Source organism: Zeus faber (genome assembly GCF_960531495.2).
Source record: "Zeus faber genome assembly, chromosome: 13".
Taxonomy (NCBI): domain Eukaryota; kingdom Metazoa; phylum Chordata; class Actinopteri; order Zeiformes; family Zeidae; genus Zeus; species Zeus faber.
The window spans coordinates 16,336,885-16,361,476 of NC_137198.1; the positions used below are offsets into that span (position 1 = coordinate 16,336,885).

At 46.6% G+C, this 24,592-nt stretch overlaps 1 protein-coding gene across 1 annotated transcript; it reads left to right on the forward strand.

The window, feature by feature from the left end:
• Window positions 1–59: 59 nt before the first annotated feature.
• Window positions 60–23,300, forward strand: LOC307239152 (zinc finger protein DPF3-like; the record flags this gene model as incomplete). Its single annotated transcript, XM_080012439.1, has 10 exons — window positions 60–91; window positions 13,731–13,891; window positions 14,471–14,578; window positions 18,006–18,133; window positions 18,331–18,426; window positions 20,126–20,183; window positions 21,022–21,063; window positions 21,875–22,000; window positions 22,868–22,981; window positions 23,140–23,300. The coding sequence occupies 10 exons, from the start codon at window positions 60–62 to the stop codon at window positions 23,298–23,300; spliced, it is 1,026 nt and encodes a 341-aa protein (XP_079868565.1).
• Window positions 23,301–24,592: the final 1,292 nt, after the last annotated feature.

Sequence of the window (24,592 nt, forward strand, 5' to 3'; positions counted from 1 at the left end):
CCGTCGCAGGTTTCCCCTCAGAACTGCGAGACGCCGCTATTGCGTTACACTGTGGCAAAATGGCGGCTGTCATTCAGAACCCGCTGAAAGCGTAAGTAATTTAAGCACGATACGCGGGGAATTTGGGCGAAAATTACTTTACCGTCAGCTCGCCGGTTAACAGGTGCCGTTCGCGCGTGCGGGTAGGAGCGGGGTGGACCGGGCGGGTTGAGCTGTCCGGCTGCATGCCGCGGACGCGTTTGCGCTGTGAAGTCGCCCCGCACAGTTCTTTTATTGCAACAAGATTCTTTTTTTTTTTTTTTTTTTTTTGTTGTTTCCTTTCCTCAAATACGTGTTTTATCGCCACGCGACCTGACGGTTTCAAACGCACGGGACGACACCGGGGCCCGTCCACTCGGTCGCCAGCGGGAATCAGGCAGGAGAAAGGCTCTTCTCGCTCGGGGCTGGATTTGGCTTCCCCCCCCCTCTCTCTCTCTCTCTCTACAAAGTGGCGACAACCTATGGAATGGATACACAGGGGGTTGACCCGCGCGATCGCCCGGTTCCGACTTGCGATCCGGACGCGCGAAGTGATCGGTAGTCGCTGTGGATGTAGTCGACAGATCAACTTTTGACGTGGTCAGGAGGAGCCAGGGAGGAGGCATTTCTATTTGCATGCCTTCCCCCGAAAGCCCCCCCCCTCCGCCCCCACCCCCCAAAAAGTGGAAACTCATTCCGCTCCGTGGAAATGAATCAGCCGATTCTCCTCTGGAAATAGACGAATCGAAATGTTTTCCTCCCATTTGTCCTTCTGTATTGGTTTTATCTCCAATAAGCAGCATCAATAGTGTGTGTGTGTGTGTGTGTGTGTGTGTGTGTGTGTGTGTGTGTGTGTGTGCGCGCGCGCGTACGCGCGCGAGCAATATCAGTAACAGAAATATCCATTATTAGAGCTGTCACAATTATTACATCATAGCCTGATCGCGGCCTTTTTCTAAAATCGTCCCGATTCGACAGTCGTAGTCACCGTCCACCTGGATTGTTGTTGTTGTTGTTGTTGTTGTTGTTTGTTGTAATGGTCCGTGTCTATAATGTCTCTTCTTCTCAAGGTGAATGTGTGTTATTGCACTGTTACGGGCGTATGCCACGCGGCGTAAAACGAGCAGGACGATTCAATTGGTAATCGCAGTTATTTGTATGACGGTCGTCCCGCAAAATGTCACGATCGCGACAGCCCTACCAATAATCCACACCGGTATCAGCCGCGTCAAGCGTGGGTACGACCGTGCGGCTGTTATTGATGACCGGCGACTTGGGGAGCCATTCCCGACGCTGCGCACGCCCAACGTCGGGAATGGCGCCGCGTCGTCCCTGATCTTCTCGGGCTCCGGGCGGCACTGTGCCTTTAAGTGTAGGAGTGCTGGAGATCAGCCTGGTCCAGGATTCTAGGCCCATCTGTCGAGAGATGCTCCGACTGGGAGGAAGTGTCGGGAACAAGCGGTAGATCCATCTGCTGCTCCACAGAGGTACCCCGGCACCCCCGTGGATGTAGTACTATCAGCGTATTACACAAAAGTGTTTCGTAATACAGTAGCTGTTGCTATTGTTGGCTCGTGGCGTTGGTACCGAGCGCAAGGAAATCTGCAGCACATGGATGGTGGGGTGGGGGCGGACTTGAAGCTTGCTTTGTTTTCATCCGCTTTAGCAGAAATCAAATTCATGCCCGTGGAGCATTTTAAACTTGTTGGGTCCAGTGAAATATCCAGATTTTTTTAAATTTCTTTTATTTTTTTGCGAATTTTACAGCGCCGTTTTTGAAATTGGATCTCTTGTTTTGTGCGTTGCTCACGCGCTGTTTGACTGTTCCCCTCTCTTCAGTCCCAACAAGACGTGTGCGCTGCTTCATCTCTGAGTGGGTTTGGCATTTTGATGTGGAATGTCTCCTCGCTATAAGCTGTGCTTAATGAAGTGTTTCAATCTGCTATAATTAGCCCCTGTCTCGGGTTTCTGACTTCATTTCACACGTTTGTCAGATTATAATTAGTCACACTTGACACTAATTGGATGCTGCTCCTGTGGACCAGTTTGACCTTTTCTACATTAAGACGATTCACTTTTGGGAAATGAGTTGCTAGGTTGGCCTTGGATGTTGTCGAGAGACGACAGTATGCGGCCTACTCTTGTAGTGTGGCTCTTTGTGATCTCAGATGGTAGAAGCATGTGAGGGGAACAATATTCAAGTGCTCCAAATAGGCCGCCTGGAAGAAGCTCCGCTATACACTCAGGGTTTGGTCTTCCTGACTGTTCCTTTCACCAGAACCTGAGCGCAGCCCCCGTTTTGGCGACTACCACGTCATTGTCGCCGGGTAGTCTTTCCAGCGAGTCACGGCGGCTGTTTGGTGGTGCGGCAGTGTGGAGGTGTTTGGTTTTACTTCTCCTCCTGCCCTTTCCCTGGCTGTGTCATTATGATTGGTGTAATCGGGAGGTTGTCAGGATCCAGACGACGTGTAGGCCCTACTCTTCCTCCTCCCCTCCCCTCCCCGCTCGCTGTGTGGTGGCTCGGCTTCCTGTGAAGCTGCTGTGCATCTGCAAACGTAGAAGACCTTCTAAGTGTGGCGGCGGATGCCTGAAATGTGTTTGCGCACCGGATTGAATCAGTTCCACATCCTCGGGTCTTATGTGGAGAAGACCAGGCGACTTGAAGGAGATTGCTCTGCTGTGCTCCACTTAAATATAAACTGTTGTTTGCTGTCAAATACACAAAAATGCACATACACCGAACACGTTATGGACGTGGTCGTGTGACGTGGCGAACGGTTGAGGGCAGCACACGGAAAGCGCAGGCCCCAAGGGCCTCAAGATTGGTGCCTTTGTTGCTCTAAAACACACAGTGTTCTGCTCGTCTCGAATCTAAAGGAAAACCTGTTTGTTTTGTCCCACTGTGTGAGGTGACGTGTACTTGAGTACACACTTAATCATAATGCTATTAGCTCCCGCTAAGTCCCCATAGGAAGTGCTTGACTCAAACACTCCCAAAGTTTACCTATGTAAAGGAAAGTGGGGAACAGAGAGCGAGGGGTCTCTCTCTCTCTCTCTCTCTCTCTCTCTCTCTCTCTGTGTGTGTGTCGTATTCCCGATGTGTCAAGCCCTTCACTCACCGCGAGTGTCAGACGGATCTCCCACCTCGAGCGCTCCACCTGCCTGCTGCGTAGAAAACACGCCGCCGCTCCGCCGACACTGTACGCGGAGGAACAAGAGGCTTACGACACGAGACTCGGGCTGGCTTGTTTGTTTTTTATCCTCCCTTCAGTACTCGTTTTTCCCGCTAAGACGGATCAGCCGCCGCCGCCACCGTTGTTTGATTTGAGCAGGCTCCGGAGTACCGGTTCTCCGCTGCTCCGCGGCACGCAGCGTTTTGAGCACGCACGTGACGAGCGCGCGCTCGTAGCCCGGGCCCACCTCAGGCACCCCCATCATCGACCGGCGCGCCCCTCGTAAACCGAGACGTCGAGCGCTCTATGTTGATATGAAGGAATGGCCGTCATATACGCGGGTCGGATTGTTGGCATCTTGCTGGGGAACTCTACACGCGTTGAATAAATAGAAGCTAGAACCCGAGCGGCGAGATTGTTAAAAACGGCTTCAGTGGCAAGTGTTTATCGACGGTTGCTCCTTCGGCTTGTGTGAGAGAAATGACCGCTTGCGGCTGCCGGCGAAAGGCGTCGAACTTTTTCGCGCTCGAGCTCTGTGTGCCGGTCTTGTTTCGAAGATAAGCCCGTGCAATTGTTCGCGCATAGTATCCTCCGGGATTTTTATTTTTTATTTTCTTAAGCGCTGTCCTGTCCGCGCCGAGCGGCGTCGTATTATAGTGTTTTTTTTTTTTTTTTTTTTATGACCCGACGTAGCACCGACATGATTGTGAACAACGACAAAGCCACTAATGTAGTTAAGAGTGTAACACAAGGAAGGGGAACAAATGCCTCTTAGTTATCTGTCACTCTCTGACGGGTAGGACGGGAGGCCTTTAGCTTCTCTGCCGAAGGGAAACCGAGAAATGACTCGTGTTGTTTATGCAACCGTTTTTTTTCCGTTTTTTTTTTTGTTTTGTTTTTAAATCTATCTTTTCATTGCCATCTTCTTTTTGGTTACTCATTATCTTCCCTCCACCTTCCGCTTTCTCGCTCCCTCTCTTCGGGCCCTGTGTACCTGGTCGGCTCCTGTTTGCTCTCCTCGGTCTCGCCGATACGTCGCCTCTCGTTTTTTTTTTTTTGTTTTTTTTTTTCTCCCAGAAGCCCCCCTCGCACACTGCGGCTTTGTCTCGGCGCCGCGGAGCGCCGGCCTACGTGCGGGACGGACATTCCGAACGCGCCTGTTTATCACCCTGCAGCCGTCTCATCAAAGGGAAGGCTGCAGACGACGGGGCGGCAGAGGAGACAGATCTGGACGCCGTTTGCGGGAGAACCCCCCCCCCCCCCCCCGGAGAAGGCCGGCTGCAGCCCGCCGGGTTTCCTCCCGAGATTGCAGCCTCACAAGGCAGCCAGCAGCTCATTAGTTTCATTTCAAAATGGCTGCCCCGCTAAGGGTGTAATTGGGAGCACGTGGAGGAACTTCATTATGCCAATGTGGAGTGGTTCGCGTTAGACGTAGGAGAAAGCGCCGGCTGCCCGTGCCGCCTGCTTCATGTCGGGGGCAATCCGAGGTAGGTGGTCGCGGCCGGCAGTCGATTTATAAGTCGTGGCGTACATAAAGCGTCAACATTTCAGAGATGCCGGTCTTCTCCCTGTCTTTGATTTTTTTTTTTTTTTTTTTTTTTTGTCAAATTAGAACCTGCACTTGTGCAAGGCACTCTGCTGAGATTAATTAAGTAGGCTAATTACCATGCCAGGCGTGTGGCAGCGATTGAGGGCTCGAATGTGAAACACCCTCCCCCATTTCACTCTGAATATTAACAGTGAAAGCCCCGGGGACTGTCAAAATCTCCCTGGTCCTTTTAAAAAAAAAAAAAAAAAAAAAAAGAAAGAAAAAAAAGTGGCGAAACTTTGGCAGCTTTGAAGACTTTTAATATATATAATCAGTATCTGGGCAGTTGTGGTGAGCCCCACTCTTATCATCGGCTCCCTAAATACCAGAGCAGCCAGACACACTAGTCAGACGGCATAAGCACCTTGCAGCCGTGACGGTGCAGGCCCGTGCACCGGAGCGGAGCCCTGGAGTCAGAGTAGTTAAGTCTTATTTGCTCACTTTCCATTTAACATGCTTTCCCTAATTACCAGCAGAATAGATGAAAGAGCAGCCCGGTTGTTTCTCGATAACTTTTTTTGAAAGCGCTGTGATGCATTCAATTTCATTAGCATAACTTATGTCTCGCCAGGGACGCGTCATTTCATAGTCTTGAAATCTGAATGTATTTTCCATGGATGAATGTTAGGGCTATGTCTCATCAGACATTTTCAATGCTGGTACCTTGATTCTAATACCGGGACGTAAATAATGACTGATTTGTTTTTCATCATTTTTATTATTATTATTATTATTATTATTATTATTATTAGGGATCCAGCGCGAAGTGCTGGAATCCTATTGATTTGGTTCGGATTCTTATTCTTCCCAACACGATGACATGTCGCTGTAATGTGGTAATGTCCGGCACCGTCAAACCCACAGACACAGATGAATAGGAGTCGTATTTGGGGCTGTCCACACATGCCGGGGTCCAAGTTTGATCCACATGGCGTTATATCTGCAGGGGTAATAAGTGGGGGAAAAAAGGCTTCATCGAAGCCGACGTGGTGAAAGCGGGGTGCCTTGTGACATAATCACAAAAGCGGGGTGCCTTGTGACTTCATACAATTCCGCAAAGCGGGGGCTTTGTGACTTCATCATCCAATCTAACTAAAAAGGAAGGAATCGCCGTCTCTCTCTCTGTTTAAGATTTAAACAGATTGTTTAAGATTCAAGATTCAAGAGGTTAATGCGTCACATACATATACAGTGGGGCAAAAAAGTATTTAGTCAGCCACCAATTGTGCAAGTTCTCCCACTTAGAAAGATGAGAGAGACCTGTAATTTTCATCATAGCTACACTTCGTCTATGAGAGACAGAATGGGGGGAAAGAATCCAGGAAATCACATTGCAGGATTTTTAATGAATTCATTGGTAAATTCCTCGGTAAAATAAGTATTTGGTCACCTACAAACAAGCAAGATTTCTGGCTTTCACAGACCTGTAACTTTTTCTTTAAGAGGCTCCTCTGTCGTCCACTCGTTACCTGTATAAATGGCACCTGTTTGAACTCGTTATCAGTATAAAACACCTGGACACCTGTCCACAACATCAAACAGTCACACTCCAAACTCCACTATGGCCAAGACCAAAGAGCTGTCAAAGGACACCAGAAACAAAATTGTAGACCTGCACCAGGCTGGGAAGACTGAATCTGCAATAGGTAAGCAGCTTGTTGTGAAGAAATCAACTGTGGGAGCAATTATTAGAAAATGGAAGACGTACAAGACCACTGATAATCTCCCTCGATCTGGGGCTCCACGCAAGATCTCACCCCGTGGGGTCAAAATGATCACAAGAACGGTGAGCAAACATCCCAGAACCACACGGGGAGACCTAGTGAATGACCTGGGACCTGGGAATGGGACCAAAGTAACAAAGGCTACCATCAGTAACACACTACGCCGCCAGGGACTCAAATCCTGCAGTGCCAGACATGTCCCCCTGCTTAAGCCAGTACATGTCCAGGCCCGTCTGAAGTTTGCTAGAGAGCATTTGGATGATCCAGAAGAGGATTGGGAGAATGTCATATGGTCAGATGAAACCAAAATAGAACTTTTTGGTAAAAACTCAACTTGTCGTGTTAGGAGGAGAAAGAAAGCTGAGTTGCATCCAAGGGAACACCATACCTACTGTGAAGCATGGGGGTGGAAACATCATGCTTTGGGGCTGTTTTTCTGCAAAGGGACCAGGACGACTGATCCGTGTAAAGGAAAGAATGAATGGGGCCATGTATCGTGAGATTTTGAGTGAAAACCTCCTTCCATCAGCAAGGGCATTGAAGATTCAAGATTCAAGATTCAAGATTTTTTATTTGTCACATACATATACATACTTTCATACATATATGCAGTGAAATGTAATTCAACGCACCCGGTGATAGCACACAATTTGTCCTAGGAAAAAAATAAAAATAAAATAAAAAGTAGAAAATTCCTTTCATAGACCGACTAGCTGACTCCTAAAACGTAATACAGTAAGTGGAATACTTATAGAATAAGATAAAAATATATAGAATAAAATACAATAAAAATAAATTGAAATAAAATGGAATAGATAGAAGGAATATGCCTATGTATATACAGATATGTGCATTTAAAGTGGCATGTGAATTAATGTGAATTAAAGTGGCATGTGAATGTGAATAGGGTGAGGTAGTGTTTGGGATAGTACAGCACAGTATACAACAGTACGGCTCAGCAATACGGCATCACGAACAACCCTGAACAGTGATACAGTATGCGGTACAGTATGCTACATACAGTACAGTAGGTAGTGGAGCCTAGTGCATGGCTCAGTTAGGACCCCTGGTGAGGTCAGAGTTGACAGTTCTAATGGCGTGCGGGAAAAAACTCTGTCTCAGTCTCTCTGTTCTCGCTGTGTGACTGCGGAGGCGCTTGCCTGACCGCAGCAGCTGAAACAGTCCGTTGTTGGGGTGATGAGGATCCTTCATGATCCTACGGGCTCTGCTACTACACCTCCTGGTGTATAGCTCCTGGGGGGAGGGTAGTTCCAGTGGTACGTTCAGCTGAACGCACCACCCTCTGCAGGGCCCGCCTGTCCTGGGCAGTACAGTTCCCAAACCAGGCAGTGATGTTGCCTGTCAGGATGCTCTCCACTGCTCCAGAGTAGAAGGACTTGAGGATCCTCACCGAGACCCGGAATTTCCTCAGCTGCCTGAGGTGGTAGAGACGCTGCCTCGCCTTTCTCACCAGAGTGTCTGTGTGAACAGTCCATGTTAAGTCCTCTGTGATGTGGACTCCCAGATATCTGAAGCTGCTCACCCTATCGACAGAAGTCCCATTAATCCACAAGGGCGCGTGCGTCCTCGATTGTGATCCCCGCCTAAAGTCCACAATCAGCTCCTTGGTTTTGCTGACGTTCAGGTGGAGGCTGTTGTCCTGGCACCAGAGTGACAGGTCAGCCACCTCCTCGCGGTAGGCCTTCTCATCGCAGTCGGTGATCAGGCCCACGACCACGGTGTCGTCAGCAAACTTGATGATGGTGTTGGAGCTGGACCTGGCCACACAATCATGTGTGTACAGGGAGTACAGTAGGGGGCTGAGGACGCAGCCCTGGGGGGATCCTGTATTCAGGGTGAGGGAGCTGGACATGTACTTCCCCACCTTGACCACCTGGGGGCGGCCTGTGAGGAAGTCCAGGATCCAGGTGCACAGCGGACCATTCAATTCGAGCTCCTTCAGCTTGACAGCCAGTCTGGTGGGGACTATGGTGTTGAAAGCTGAAAGCTGAAGATGAAACGTGGCTGGGTCTTTCAGCATGACAATGATCCCAAACACACCGCCCGGGCAACGAAGGAGTGGCTTCATAAGAAGCATTTCAAGGTCCTGGAGTGGCCTAGCCAGTCTCCAGATCTCAACCCCATAGAAAATCTTTGGAGGGAGTTGAAAGTCCGTGTTGCCTAGCGACAGCCCCAAAACATCACTGCTCTAGAGGAGATCTGCATGGAGGAATGGGCCAAAATACCAGCAACAGTGTGTGAAAACCTTGTGAAGACTTACAGAAAATGTTCGACCTCTGTCATTGCAAACAAAGGGTATATAACAAAGTATTGAGTGAACTTTTGTTATTGACCAAATACTTATTTTCCACCATAATTTGCAAATAAATTCTTTAAAAATCAGACAATGTGATTTTCTGGATTTTTTTTTCCTCATTTTGTCTCTCATAGTTGAGGTATACCTATGATGAAAATAACGGGCCTCTCTCATCTTTTTAAGTGGGAGAACTTGCACAATTGGTGGCTGACTAAATACTTTTTTGCCCCACTGTACATACTTTCATACATATACTGTATGCAATGAAATGTCTTTGCAACGCACCCGGAGATTATTCACAATAGTTACTAAACCGAATGATTATGGAGATATACAGTACAGTATAGAACAGTATGACACAGCAATACAGTACACTGAACAGAACAGCAATACAGCGCAGTACACAGTAACCCAGAACAGTGATACAGTATGCAGTACAGTATGCTACATACAGTAAAGTAAGGCAGTGGGGCCTGTGTGAGTGGATGACGGACATGAGGGCTATGTCCTCGAATGATATTCTCCTTCCATTATCTCCAGGTTCATCCAATCTGATAAATACTGTGTATGCAGGGTGTGGCTTGGGGGGCATTTCACATAGGACACGGTGTGTGCTGCACTGGAATGTGGACTTGTTGGTTGCTCCATGCAGGATCTGCGCCGGGTCGAGACGAGTGGGGGCAGCAGCAAGTGATGCTGCGTTCCACGGGAACCCGGAAAACTGTAATTCGTGTCGGTAGTCCCAAGGTCTGTTATCTTGGCATTTTTCCACCGCAGCTCTTGTCAGTAGGAAGTAATGCACTGTTTCACGAGAACTCGTAAAACTAATTGGTCACAGAGTCCTTGCCGCGTCATCATTGCCCCGACACGGCACCCAAAAAAAAAGTCACGTGAAGACACTGGAGTACCGATTGGTCATCGGCACTCCGTCATTGCGTCACTGTGTCATCATTGTGCGACACGGTACACAAGGGAATATAAGACACAGGTCCTTTCTCAATACCAAGTATGTGAAGTCAGGACTTGAGGACTTGGTAGATCAGACTTGGCAAGTTCGACTCGGGAGTACAGACTCCCAGGGACCATTACCATTACCACCGCTTGGTGCGCAATGCATTCTGGGATACTTGGCTGTCCCAAGTCCACACAAGTCACCATTGATGCAGCCTCGATAAAATGGGCGGAGCAAGTCCACATCCGGGCATTTGGACTGGACTTGGCTTGATGCAGACTTTGAATTGGAACAGTACTTGGGCTGCGACTAATGACGTTTCACAAGTCCACAAGAACACAGGTACAGACAAGAACGCAGATTGAGAAAGGCCTACAAACCCAAAATACAAGCAGTTTATTAACTGTCTGAGCAGAACGGTCGGTGAGTCGCTTGCTCCATGCAGGATCTGCGCCGGGTCGAGACGAACAGTAAACGGATGCAGCGTTGCATGGGAACTCGGAAAATTGTGATTTGTGTCGGTAGGAGGTAATGTTGTACCCCGTGCATTGCTGCCTACAGCTTTATTTATTAATGGAATTTCATACAATTATGACAATTTTTTTTTTTTTTTTTTAAATACAAACAACATCAGTCTAGCTTTGAAATTCCTCATAACAAAAACAAAATGACATGACTCATTACTCTTACTGTATAAAACTTTAGTTTTAGAGAAGGTTTTGATACTATCAATGCAATTTGCTCAATGCTGTAAAAGTATTAATTATCGATACCCAACCCATATAATTAATAACACTTCTCTGCAGAGTAGACCTGTACGGTAGGTGGATGGATTGGATGTTGATGATGGTTGGCGGACAGAGGTTGTTCGGAGCAACAATTTATATAAAGCCAAGTCAACGTTCCACCTATAACAGCGTCTATAACAGCGGTTTAAACTGTACGTCAACATTCTGTCTGTCAGTGTCGCATAGCATTTATAGGATATTTACTTACTAACGTTACGCATGGAAATGCAAATAGATTTGAGACGGACAGAAACTCTTGTGAGGAGACTGGGGCTCTTGTGAAAATACCAGCTTGGTGTAAGATTGTCTTTAGATTTAAGTGTCGGCTCCTTTAGCGTGTTATAAAACCCCAAGATGCGATCGCCCGTGATCACCGTCCTCTTCAATCCTACAGCGTGTGTGCACTACCGCGTCGGGAAAAAAATAGTCTTTAAATATGTCTGTCCCTGGCCTAATGCTGACTAACTTGTCGGAGAGTGCTTTGGCGGTAATACAATTGTGTTAATACACAATTAAATCTTATCTTATTGATATATTTGTCACCACAAATCACATGCTCTTGCAAATCAAATAGCCGAGGCTAATTGCAAAGTTTGGCAGCCTTTACTTAAGTGGAGCTTTAAGTATTATCGTCATTAGGAAGTAGACACACTGGATTTAACACTCAATTTTGTTATGGGATGGATGGAAATCCAACAAGGAATTTCCAAAGTGTTTTTGAACAAAGAGGCAAAATAACCAAACAGAATATTTACCAACTACAGATATAGAGTCAACTCATTACTCACATTTTAGTATTCTTACAGCTTATTGTGCATAATCTCCGGGTGCGTTGCAAGGACATTTCACTGCATATATGTATGAACGTATGTTTATGTATGTGACAAATAAACCTCTCGAGTCTTGAGTCTTGAATCTTGAATCTTGAAGGGGGAAAAAGAAGAAAGAATTGGGAAGGGCACAGACTCTGAGTTGGCGATGCCAAATTCCGGGCTCTTACTGAGCTTTACAATTTGACATGTTGTAGTACATTCCAAGCGTCTAGTGCAGGCTGTAAACACCATTTGGGGTTTATTGACTAGGGTGACGGTGCACTGTGACCGCTTTGCACTACGCTTGTATGGTAGAGTGGGTTGTCCAGTATGGAGGGCTCCTGGTTCGATCCCTGGCTCCTCCCCGGCAGCGCGCCCAAGTGCCCTTAAGCAAGACACTGAACCCCTAACCGCTATATAAGATGCAGTCCATTTACCATTCACCATGAGAGAGTTGAGGTTTGTGCTTGTGAAGTTTGAAGGTCCAGTGAAACTTATTTTTGCTACTAAACTGCCTCCTCTATGTTCCCGTTACGGTTTGAAGTGGAAAAGGTACAAGCCATAATTTGCTAATTTGCCCAATTTGAAATGAAAAGCGAAACCTTCTGCATTAATTATCACTATTTACTAGTATAGAAATTAATTAACTATAAAAGTAGAAGTGCGTGCGTGGGTGCGTGTGTGAGTGCGTGTGCAATTTTTACATTGCGATGATAGATGACATTGTGAAATCCTGCCTGTGTTCTCACAGCCCGGTGGCAAATGCCCCCGCTGCCTGGCACAGTCTGCAAGCCGGTGGTTTTGGAACCTCTGCACTAGAGGACATTCCGTCTGCGATGGGCGGGTTTGTTTCCCACTTTCACCGTGTGTAATTTCTGGATGTTCTGGTCAAAGGCACACGCTCCCTTGTACACACAGTGAGACGCCGGCTGACGTGGACTATGCACACCGCTACTGGGATATTTCTCTCTAATGTGTGTTCACTGTGCAACAAACTGGCTGAACTTATATTGAACTTTATTGTTCATCTCATGTGAATTGATTCGCTAACGTTGGCCAAAACATTTTTTTATAAATTTTTTATTTATAAATATAAATACACAATAGAATTGCAATTTCAGAATTCAAATAGTGATATTTTTTAAATATTCAAATTCTATTCGAATTTAGAATTTCTTTCCTGCAGCCCTCATGAAAAGCTCTTGGTTAAGTCAAATAAAATACTAAAATAATATTTTCAATGTATCATCCTTAATGCCGAGTTCAGACTACGTTATTCTGGCCTGATTTTTCCGCTCGCCTGCAGGTTTTTGTCGATTGCCGAGCAAAGCCCCAGATCGTGGGAAAATCAGAGCGCACTCCCGTGAGCGACGAGCACGCGGTGTGAAGTGCTCGCAACGCGATCCATCCAGACGCCGGCAAGATATCAAGCGTATATCATATATATCATATCGATATCATATCGAGCTTATAGAGCTTATTGCGTGTAATCACCGGGTGTCATGGCATTTCACTGCATATACTGCACGTATGACCGTATGTATATGTATGTGACAAATAACCTCTTGAACTTGAACTTGAGCTACAGCCAATGAGAGCAGACAGGGGGCGGGGCGGGGGGGGGGGGGCGGAGTCAAGAAGAAGAGACAGGAGTGCACGGAGCAGCAGCCAGCAATGCACAACATACCTATTTAACTTTTTCTTCTCTGGGTTTTTAATATATTTCTTATTTCAATTCTGCTTTTATTTGTTTATTCATTCATTTATCTATTTATTTATTTATTTATTTATTTTTATAGTGATCAAGAATATAATAAAAAAAGAAATAACGGCGTTGCTTCTTGCGCGTGTTTTCGTGACAAAACCTAGTTTGGAGACCAGACAGACTCGTCGGGGGGGGGGGGGCGATTCCTCCTGGTGTAAGATCTTGTAACGCATGAGACCCCCGTCGCTGATCAGCCATGTCGTGTGAAACCACCACGACTTCCAAGATTCCTGATCACAAGACCGAAAGCTGTGTACTGTGAACAGCACGGCGTTCTGACGTCTTTTCGAAGTCCTGAAGCGTAGACAGTCGTGAAACCATCTGATCTTCAGAACCGGATTGACTCACTGGTCTCACTCGCATTAGATCAGACCATTACTGAAGTTGAAGCGTTATTAGCTGATGGTGGAATTTGCACGTTAATGGTGTCACAGTGTGACGCACCGTTGTCGCAGTGTGGTAACTTCGGCATCCATGGTGATCTTTTGCCCGCTTTCTCCTCGCCCCACCCATCGGTAGCCGCGCACCCGTCTTGGAATTCGTGGTTTTCGACGTCTCTTTGAGTTGTACCCTGTGCACGCTGACCCCCGCAGGTTGGGTGACCAGTTTTATAAGGAAGCCATTGAGCAGTGCCGCAGCTACAATGCCCGCCTGTGTGCCGAGCGCAGCGTACGCCTGCCGTTCCTGGACTCGCAGACCGGCGTGGCCCAGAACAACTGCTACATTTGGATGGAACGCCATCACCGCAGTCCCGGTGGGGGCACACGCACACACACACACGCACACAGACACACGCACACAGACACACGCACACAGACACACACACACACACACACACACACACACACACACACACACACACACACACACACACACACACACACACACAAAATAGATTGCTCATTATGTATTGGATCAGTTGTCTTTGGCTTATTAGCATTTTATTCAGACATACTTGGGTCTAATTCTACCGTCTGGAGTACTATTGGTGCTTTCATAAAATATTTACCCACAAGAAATATGTGAGAAACTATTATTAGTAATGTGGATATCATAACCAAGCAAGTTGAGGCAGTGATAAGACTATACCAGACTATATTTCGTCGCATCACAATATTAATATTACATCGTTATATCGCCCAAGTTATGAAGCAAGACGGAGTTATTGTAATCACTGCGCTTGCCTATTTCATTGAAAAAATGAAATGTACCCATGAACACCAACTAAATTAAATGCAGCGCTTTGGGGTTTGGAGTTGCAACGGTCCTGGATGCAAATGGGTGTTGAGCTTGTGCCACTTTCTTACGGGTGTGTGTAAATCTTAATGCGCAGGTGTTGCCGCCGGCCAGATGTACACATACCCCGCCCGCTGCTGGAGGAAGAAGCGGCGGCTCCACACCGCCACGGACCCCCGGCTCGGCCTCTACGGCCTCCAGCTGGGTAAGAACGCCGCGGTGCCTTGGCATTCCTCCTCCAGAAGCCACCTGTGCGTCCCCCTCTACTCGCCGTCTCGTGCCACCTCACCCCTCAACATCCCCCCTCCCCGCCCGATCCTCCTCATGTGATTACGGCCGATGATCTGAAATAATCTCGCTAAAAACGCGTCGCTCGGCCCGGGCGCCGAGCAGAACGGGGCTGTCAGCCACTGTTCACGGGGCGAAAGCGTAGCTGTGTTCGCCCGAGCTGGTAAACTTGTTTGCGAGAAGTAGAACATGTAATTAGATTTGCTGCTGCCGGGACGAGCGAGACAAAGCTCAGCCCATTGCACGCAGTATTTAATAAATGTTATGGAATGGAGTTTGGAGCCTTCCCCGGCTGCTGTTTCAATTGACTTCCCACTCGACACCTTCAGCCACTCCATTATGATCCGTCTCTGTCTGTCTCTTCGCCCTTTCCACACCAGTCTCTTCCTGTGACTCTTAATGATTTTTCTCCCTCCTGCTATGCACGGCACAACCACAGCACCATCTCTCTGTCTTTACTCTGTATTATTGTGTGTCTGTCTGTCTGTGTCTGTGTGTCTGTTATGTGGCCGGTATCCCAGAGTTCAGCCAACCTGTCCACATGCACCGTACACTCCGCTCAGTAATGCACAGTAATGGAATACTCTGTGACGGAGCCATTGTTTTTGTATTCCTTGCTCTCCAATAGTCTTTTCAAGAAGGCTAGAAGGAAATCTTGACATGTATTTTGATAAGCTTGATTTTTTTATTTTTATTTTGAATATGCGCTGATTGATATCAGTCGTGCTTTTTTTGCTCAAATTTTCGATGACCTTACCAGCTTCACGCAGATTAAGGAGTCGGGAGGATGGGGGGGACGCGAGTGACCGGGGGAGAGAGGCTATGAGAGGGAGTGGGGGTGGGGGTGGGGGTGGGGGGGAATGGGGGGGTAGCATGTGAACCGAGCCTTTGTTTCCCAAACACATCCCACTGTAGCCCATTGTTTCCCTCCCGAGTTCCTACTCACTGCGCTGCCTCAGACCCCCGCCCCCCACTCTCCTCCAACCACTCTGGATTTTATGTGCAAATGCCCAGAGGAGGAACATCATTAACTGATTTAACCTGGCGTCTCCTGTATGTAGCATGTTGTGCAGCTGGCCAGAGACGGCCTGAGCATGGAGAGCTGCTGGTGGCTGGCTGGCTGGCTAACAGGCTGCCTTGCCTGCTGTCTAGCAGACTGGCAGGCTGGCTTGCAGACTGGCTGTCTAGCAGGCTGGCCGGATGGATGGCTGCAGACTGGCTGTCTGGTCGGCTCACTGGCTTGCAGAGATGCAGTTTGGCTTGCAGGCTGGTAGGTGGCTGGCGTGCAGACTTGCTGGCTTGCAGACTGGCTGGCCGGTTGTCTAGTTTAATAGCAGGCAGGCATGCTGTCTAACTGATGGTGTGCTGGAGACTGGGGCTGCATGCAGAATCAGCTCCCTGCTGCAGGCTGCTGCCGCTCTATTTTTAGCCCCCCAGCTCCCATGGGTTTGCAGGGAGGGAGGGAGGGGGGATGGGGGGGAGGGAGGGAGGGGCGCGGGGGGGGGGGGGGTGCTGTCTCGTCGTGGAGAGTTGAAAGTCAACGTGCACAGACACAATGGTGAGGGGCGGCTGCCACGTGGTGAGCTCTTTTTTCCTCTTTCTGTTTCTGTTTTTTTTTTTTTTTTTTTTTTTTTTAAACTGAGCAGCGAGTACGTACCACCCATAAAACCCTCTCACCTATGGCTCCCTAACTTTAGCAGTACGTTCACGTGCGTTGTCCCAAAACGGGCGTTTTAGCGAGTGCAGTGAGCAGAGGAGAGAGACTGATTAAAAAAGCACTTAGCCGCTTGTCCCTCTTCTCCGAAAACCAACCAAGTTTTGCGGCTCCGTGTGGCGAGGGGGGAGGGAGGGGGGGGGGGGGGCCGGAACTACCGCAGGTGCGTGTGGATCCGATGCCGTGTCACGGCGCTGTTTGTTGGTTTTCCTTTGTCTGCTCAACCTGCTCCCCTCCTGCTCTGTTTGTTTAAATCGCCGCTCCGTGGTGGGAGGGAACCTGTGCGATGCCTTCACATTAAAACGATCTGCCGCCTCCGAGACGAGGACACGGTCGGAGACCCTGAGAAACACTCAACGCTGTTTAAAGCGGTGGACTCTACGGTCGGATGGCGATGCTGCGCGGAGTGTGCCTTTACGTCAATATCCAGCTGTACAGAAGCCCGACATGTTCTAACATGATCAGAGAAATAATGACATCTGTTTTTAAAACCCACAGACCTACTGATGTGCCCGGGGCTCCTGTTGGGCCTGATGGGCGAGTTCCTGTAAAATGGGTTGCAAGATGGAAATAATTGATCAAAGGCAATTCATACCGTGTCGTGTACTCGATGAATAATTTTTCAATTTAATAATTTAGCAAATATATTTTCTCATTAACATTTTTTTGTTAACAAGCCACATGGTGTGTAGAATCATAACTCTTTGATTAGGTCAAGTTCAATAAAATCATAGGGTAGACATTTTTCCATGGCTGATGAGTAGAGATCAACATAAATGAAAAACCTACTATAGGTATTTTTTTTTGTTTGTTTTGTTTTGTTTTTTGGTTATATTGACAAAATCAAATATCCCTTTCATTTATTAGTATCTTTTGGATGATATTTTGGGGATGGCTATTGGTCCTCTCATAAAATATTTACACAGAAGAAATATCCGAAAAACAATCGTTTGTGATGTGGATATTATGAGGGGTATTGATGAGAACTAGTCTATGAAGTTCAAAAATCTGCATTTCTTTACTGAAATGCAGCATCAGAGACTATATTTAACTGTATCACAATGTAGGGATAACCAAAAGCCGAGACAAAGTCTGGATCAAAATATAAATATTTTGCGATTTTTTTTTGCCCAGCACTAAAATCAACACACTCTTTCATCACACACATCTCTATTTATAAAGGGTCCAATTTTTTTTTCCCTTTTTATTTATATATATATATATTCTTTTAGATAATAATATTAGAATAGAAATTAGAAAGAATTAGAAAATTAGAATAAAATTACTGTCATTTTCTGCCCGGGAACAGTCTGTGCTCCTTCCTCCCTGATGTGCCGTTCAGTAACCTCACACATGTCAAAGCTTTTTAGGGACCCCATGGTTTCCCCCTTCACCCTGATGAGTCTCTTCGTGATGATTTAGGGGATGTGTTGCAGGATTGACGCGACCTGGGGTGGCTGTTCATTTTCATTGCCGTGCTTTAAACGGCTGATTGTCGAGGGCCCAACAGCTAGTGCATGGGGCCCAGGGTGCTGTTTGGAGCTGGTTGGATGGATGGATGGATGGATGGATGGATGGATGGATGGATGGATGTTAATTCGTCCGGCCTGTGCTCCTGTCTTTCATCCAGATGGCAGTCTCATGTCCAAGGACTCGCTGCCTGCCCAGAGCACCACGCTGGAGGCCTTGCTGCGAGGAGAAGGCCTGGACAAGAGGAACAACTCCAAGAACGACGAGGAGAGCCTGCTGGAGATCCAGGTGGGTTCTGCTCGCATTTCCAGCGATGCATTTGGCGGCAACTTATATAAGGGTCCAATATGGTTTTTGACCATTTCACTCCCGTTCCCTCCGTGGCAAAATTGGAACGCGTTATTAACGTCCAAATATGTTTTAAAGTTGAATTAACAGTGTTGCTTCAATATACAGTATATGTTTTCCTCCCGTTGTCAACACAGAGGGTTTTAGAGGCCGACGCAGCGGAGGACGTCTTTAATGACGACGATGACTATGAGGTTGACACTCCCAAAAGGAGACACAGAGGCAAAGGACGGGTAAGTACAAAGAAACATTAAAATCATCATGGGACGTGTTTACTAAATGGCTTGTGCCGGTGCTCGTGCAGTTGCGTTTAGTAAAGAATTTATCAGGCTGTGTGCACAGGCCCAAGGACAAGTCAATAAGAATGGCTGGGCGACTGAGCGTCCGTCTAACTGGTGTGTTAATACGGCCACTCTTTTTCACGTTCATTTTTCAATAATCTTTTTGGGTGTGAAATGTTGCGACGGATTGTGGCAAGAAAGATAGCCACATGTTTTCACCGTCAGTATTCGCAGTCATCTAAGGAAAATAAGCAAAAGCGTCTTCCCACTCTCTGAGGGGCCGTGCTGTTGTTTGTAAGAAAACACAACAGCTACCGGAGCGGACGACCGGAGATGCCATGAATTGATGAATAACAGAGATCTGCAGAGACCTTTTTTTTTTTTTTTTTTTTTTTTTTCTTCTTCCCCTCTTTAGAAGCAACAATTATTTGGTGTTATTTGGCAGGCAGAGAAAACCGCCCAGTAAACTGGGATCAGCTACGATTGCAATTTTTTTTCCGCTGCTCTCTAATTAATGAATTAATGAATAACACCCTTATGAGGCTAGTACGATAAGCTGCCGGAGCCCTCGAGGTCTTTTCTTCAATCTTATTATGGATTAAAAACACTCCTTGTTTCTTTTTTTTTTTTTGAGCCGTCTCAATTTCCCTTTTAATTCTTCCTGTTTGAAGGATGTTACCCACAATTACCCAGACGGGTGGTGCGGCAGCTCCTCTTTGAGGCGCCGCGACGGCGACCGGACGGAAACACCGCTGCGCCACCCCGGCCCTCGTTTCTATCCATATGTTCTATATAAACACATCTTTGTGTTTATATGGAGAATACGGTGAAGCGGTAGCAGTTTTCAGTTGAGACAGTTTTCAGTTTTCACGTCAGGGGTGCCGCTGTCACATCCAGGTGATTGTAGCGTACGCCGGGCGTCACCGTCTGCACTTTCCAGCAACACAGTGACACCTTGTGTTGCCAGGAGGCCCATGTCCGGCATGACGCTGGTATTTAATGGGCGTGTCAAACCCGACGCCATTGGCTTCCCTCGAAGGCGGCCTCAGACTGCCCAAGCCAAAACGGTTGGCAGGGTAGTCATTTGTCTGTAATCCGTTTAAACACACCCTATTTCAATACGCTGTGAGGACTAGATGGTTCTCGATGAAGCTATTTTTATTCAATTTTGTCGTGGTTCTACAATCCCACGTTTGGCCGTTTCGCCCCGTAATTTGACCGGACAGGTTGGATCGTGTGTGTGTTTTTTATTTTTAATTTTTATTTGTTTGTCATCACTTTCCACGGCACAGATGGCCGTCTCTCTGCACAGCGGCGTTCGGGAATGGCTCCACAGAACGCCATGGACGTGCATTTCTCTCATTTTCACGTTCTCTTCCTGTAGAGTTAAAGCCTGGAGCCCAGTTTTGCCCGCTACCGTCTCTAGCGACTCAACTTTCTTTGTTTTGTTTTTTTGTTTGGCCATGCCTAACCATCCATTTAAGAATGGATTTCGATCCATATCGGTTACGGATCACTGTGGATATCTGAGTTAAGCATTAAACCTCGCTGTTTAAGTTCCGGCCTCACCTACTTTAAAACTTGGCCCTTCTCCGTGTACAACTGGCACGCATGCTTGTTTTTCGGAAGGTGACAGGTTGTCTTTCCCCAGGGTCGGGGTCGCAGGAGGACCGATCTGGACGACCACGACAAGCCATACGTCTGTGACAGTAAGTGCAAAGGAACCCTGCAGCTGGCATGTGCCGGGGAGTCTCATCAGAACCATGTGATCGGGGGTTGAGCGGATATGATCAAATAAATGGATGAAATAACAGAAAGATAACTTCAATATTAGAGTTGAATGAAGCATGTATCACAATAAATATAGTCCTATAGTAGCTCACATAGAGTAAAAAATTACGCCTCATAATAGTGAGTGGGGCAATCTAGGTTGCCCCTTTATTAGGTCCCCCTTTATTATAGAGCTATCTTATCCAAACTCTCCTTGAAATTGAATAGTAATCGTATCAAATTAAGTTGCATACAAATAAGCACGTAGTCTCGTTTATCAGCTTATGCTTTTAAATTTTTTTATTTTTATATTTTTTTTTACATTTTTTGCCATGGATTTTGTGGTGAATCAAAAATAGTTTCGCTCAAACCAAGTACCATTCTTCATCTCACTCTCTCGCTAATTCAGCGAAACGTTGCATCGGTCACCACGTGTCACCCCCCCAAGCCATGGCGGACGCGGTACGGCGAGAGCGGCCACGCCTCTATAGAATGTTCCCGCAGAGTCATCTTAAGAGCCGCGCCTGGTCGTGGTGAAAAGAAGTCGAACCAGGGATGATGAGTGTGGCGCTCTTATCCCGGCGGGCGTGCGCGTCGCATGCGGGGAAAGCCCGGGCAGGCGCCATTGAATTCTGCCGGTGCTGCGGTGACACTTAATGAACGTGAACGTAACACGTACTCGCACATATTTTTTGTTTTTCCCTTTGTTTATTTTTCTTTTCTTTTCTTTTATTTTTATTTATTTATTTTTTTTGCTTTGTGTTTTCTCTGTTTCAGACAGATACAAACAAAATCATAACTCAAAATCTTCGACCTCTGGTATCTTGAATTATTGACACCCACCCCCCCGACCCAAATAGTTTCTCTTCGGCTCTGCCGGACGCCAGCCTGCCCAAAACAGGGTTCGTTTGTTTGTGTTTTTTTTTGTTTTTGTTTTTGTTTTTTTTACCCCTGTATTTCTGCTGTTGTATTTGACTAACTGATAGGATAGGTTTGCTATTTTTTCACCGTCGTCTTATTACAATGTTGGTTTCTAACTGATCATAGCACAGCCTTGCCAGACGGCTTTGCTCTTGAGAAGCTTCCCACTTGTACGAGTGCAGATCTCGCCAAAAGAGCTGACCTCTCTTTTTCTTCATTGTCTGACAATATTGTTAGTTTCCTGTATCGGGGGATTTAACATGCTTAAGGCCGAACAAAAGATTTCCATTGAACTGTTTCTCAATAGTGTAGTGTGTGGCTGTGCTATGAGCAGTTATAAATGAGAATGGAAGCAATGATTGAATAAGGCCAAACCTATCCTGTAATCACGTCACTAAGTGTTTATTCCTGTCACTTTTTGCCCAAGATTGAGCGCGTCAGATGCTTTCAGCTGTAATCATATGACCCCAGTTGTTGAAATGATCACAATTCATTTTAAGGTTAGCGTGCTTGGCTTGGCGTTTTGCGCTATATTCAGAGGGAATGGGAAGTCAGTGTTCACACAAGTCAACCTTCTGATCAAACCCCCCCCCCCATTTTCTGATGATAAATTCTAGGCTCTGATTTCGTTGCCCTTTCTCCAATAGATCGGTCTCGGGGCTTCATCCCACTGAAAAATTGACCCCTCCGTGTTTGTCTTCTGTTGCAGTCTGCGGGAAGCGCTACAGGAACCGCACGGGGCTCAGCTACCACTACACCCATTCCCATCTGGCCGGGGAGCGCGCTCCCATGCCGTCCAGGTCGCCCTCCACGCAGCGAGCAGACAGACACAGACGTAAGGCTCTGACTGCGTGACGCGTTCCGCGAGGCTCTGCTTTCCCAAATATTCTTATTCAAATATTCAACTTCCGGACAGCGCCTGGTGTCACCGCGTGCCTAAACGAGCCTCCACTAAACTGTCCCTTCGGGAAATTGTGATTTTTTTTTTTTTTTTTTTTTTTTTTCTCTATCACAAAAATGTATCCAATTCAATAATTTGCTGCTAGATTTGTGATAACTTGCAATTTTGCGAAAATGCCTCATCTTCCCTGCGTTGGTCAAATCAACAGGCACTTGTCACCCTGAGAAGAGTGCGTCGCAGCCACTACTACTGATTTAATTTTGTGCTTACTGTGTGTTAAGTTGAAAGGTTATTTTTAAAGAACGATTACTGGAACTCAAACAAAAGCAGGATTTTTTTTTTTTTTTTTTTTTGTAAGTTTGAGCTCATGGTTGTGTGTTTAAAATATAAAAGATGAGTACTAAAATGTTTCCAGTTGTTTCAGTGATATGCAGAATGTGTATTATCATAGGAAGTCATTACATATGAAGTGGTAAGACGCCTATTTGGCTTATTTGATGGTGAATACTGATATATTTCAGATCATGCTGAAAAAATGTGTAGTAATTAAGAAAATCCCTTTTTTGCCAAATCCCGCAATTTTACTGCAGAAAAAACAATTTGGATTGCAAGTTTTGAGAAAAGCCGCAGCAGAAATCAATTTTTGGTCACAAAAATAAAAAAATAAAAGAGAAATGCTGGAGGTACTGATTGAAGTAGTTGTCATAGTAACATTGCTCCTGCTTCCAAGGCTGCTTTTGTCAGCATGTGGCCTCTTAGAGGTTAAAGTTATGTCTTTTCAATTTTGTTTTTCCCTTGTAGGTTCGAAGGGTCCAGGCGCCGTTGGCATTCCCAATAATTTCTGCAACAAATGCCAGGGCGCCAACAAGAAAACGGGTAAAACTGGGTCTCCGTGCTCAGCCTGCCAATGCAAAAGTGAGTGTACTGCACGCAGAGCGCGACAGTGAGGAGCAGGACACCGGCCGCTGCCCGCCGTGTTGTGTGTATTTAGGGTTTTGTGTCTTGTGGTGCTCTGGTTTTGTTGTGTGGCCGCCCCACCCTTCTCACTGTGTTCCTCCGCTGTCCCGTGCCAGCTGACCGCGTAGAGCAGAAGGAAGACAGGACTGTGGCTGGGGCGGAGGAGCTGTTTGGCACGACCTCCGAGAGCGACGCCTCCACCTTCCACGGCTTTGAGGACGACGAGTTGGAAGAACCTGCCACAAACGGCAATGGAATATCCAACCGGCATAGATAGAGAAGAACCTCCTCAGAATGAAAGAGACATTTTATATATATATATATATATATATATATATATATATATATATATGGCAAAATCTGCTGCTTCTTTTTTTGTTTGTTTATTTGCAGAAAGCACAAAGTGATGATTTCAGGATGCTATTTTATCTACTGAACATTGTTGAATAATTTATGAACAATTTTTTTAATATATTAACTTTGAAGGCAAAGAGCGCCTGTCAGTGTTCGTCGGCAAGTTATTTGTTCTCCATTCTAAAGAGAAGGTTTTTTTTTGTTTTTTGTTTTCTTTTGGTTTTTTTTTTTTTGCCTTTTTTTCCTCCACCGGAGCAGAAGAAGCAAATATGCGATGAACAAAACAAACAAAAACAACACAAAAAAAAACACTGGAACTGAAAAACAGAATTCTGCTTCTCACTTCTTGTTGATTTTTATTTTATTTTTTCCTCCAGAAACAAATGAAACTTCTGACGATACGTCTAAAATCAAAAGACATGAGCGATGCGGTGGGGAGATGATCGAATGTCATTACGAACCCATCCTTCAGCTACTGGATGTTTTTATTTTCGGATCAGTAGTCAAATGTGACCATGACGCCTCCTCTTTTTGCTCCAGCGATGGATTGTAGTCATGTTTTAGAAATGAAGGAACCGACGAACCCATTGGTGCAGACCACTGAAAAACTCCTGAAAACGAAGGAAAACCTACATGGTCCCTGCTTGTATGAGACACTGTGTGAGGTGTGATGCGAGCAGCGGATTGTCTCAGATTTGCAAGTGTCTGTTGATGGCCTCCAATTTGACCCTGCAGTGTCAACCGGATATAGCAAACCAAAAGACATCACATGGCTCTGGATCCGGCGGACAAACGCAAGCCTCGCTCTCCGCTCTGCCGATTATTTCTTCCTTCTTTTAAAAATTTTCTCCGTCGTGGGTCAAGCTTTGCCCCCCGTTTTTTTCCCCCCCCGAGAACTGCGCGGACCCAGGGTCGTAAACGCAGCGTTGTCGTTGTGACGTAGGAGCACCGAGTACCATGGCATGGATGGATGAACCCTCCAAAATGGCCTTCTTCCTCAACCCGGGCCCAGAGCAAACCCGCCGGGAACGGATGGATAGTCTTCCGCTCCCCGGATAGGTCCTTCTGCCTAATTGAAGTAACCGACCCCTTGAGAATGGGTATCGATCGTCACAGAACATTTGAAATGTGAGTAGATCTGCCCCCGCTGGGCTGTGGGAACACTAAGAACGGCAGGCTCTGGGACCGTGGGGTGTGTGTGCACCCGAGGGCTGC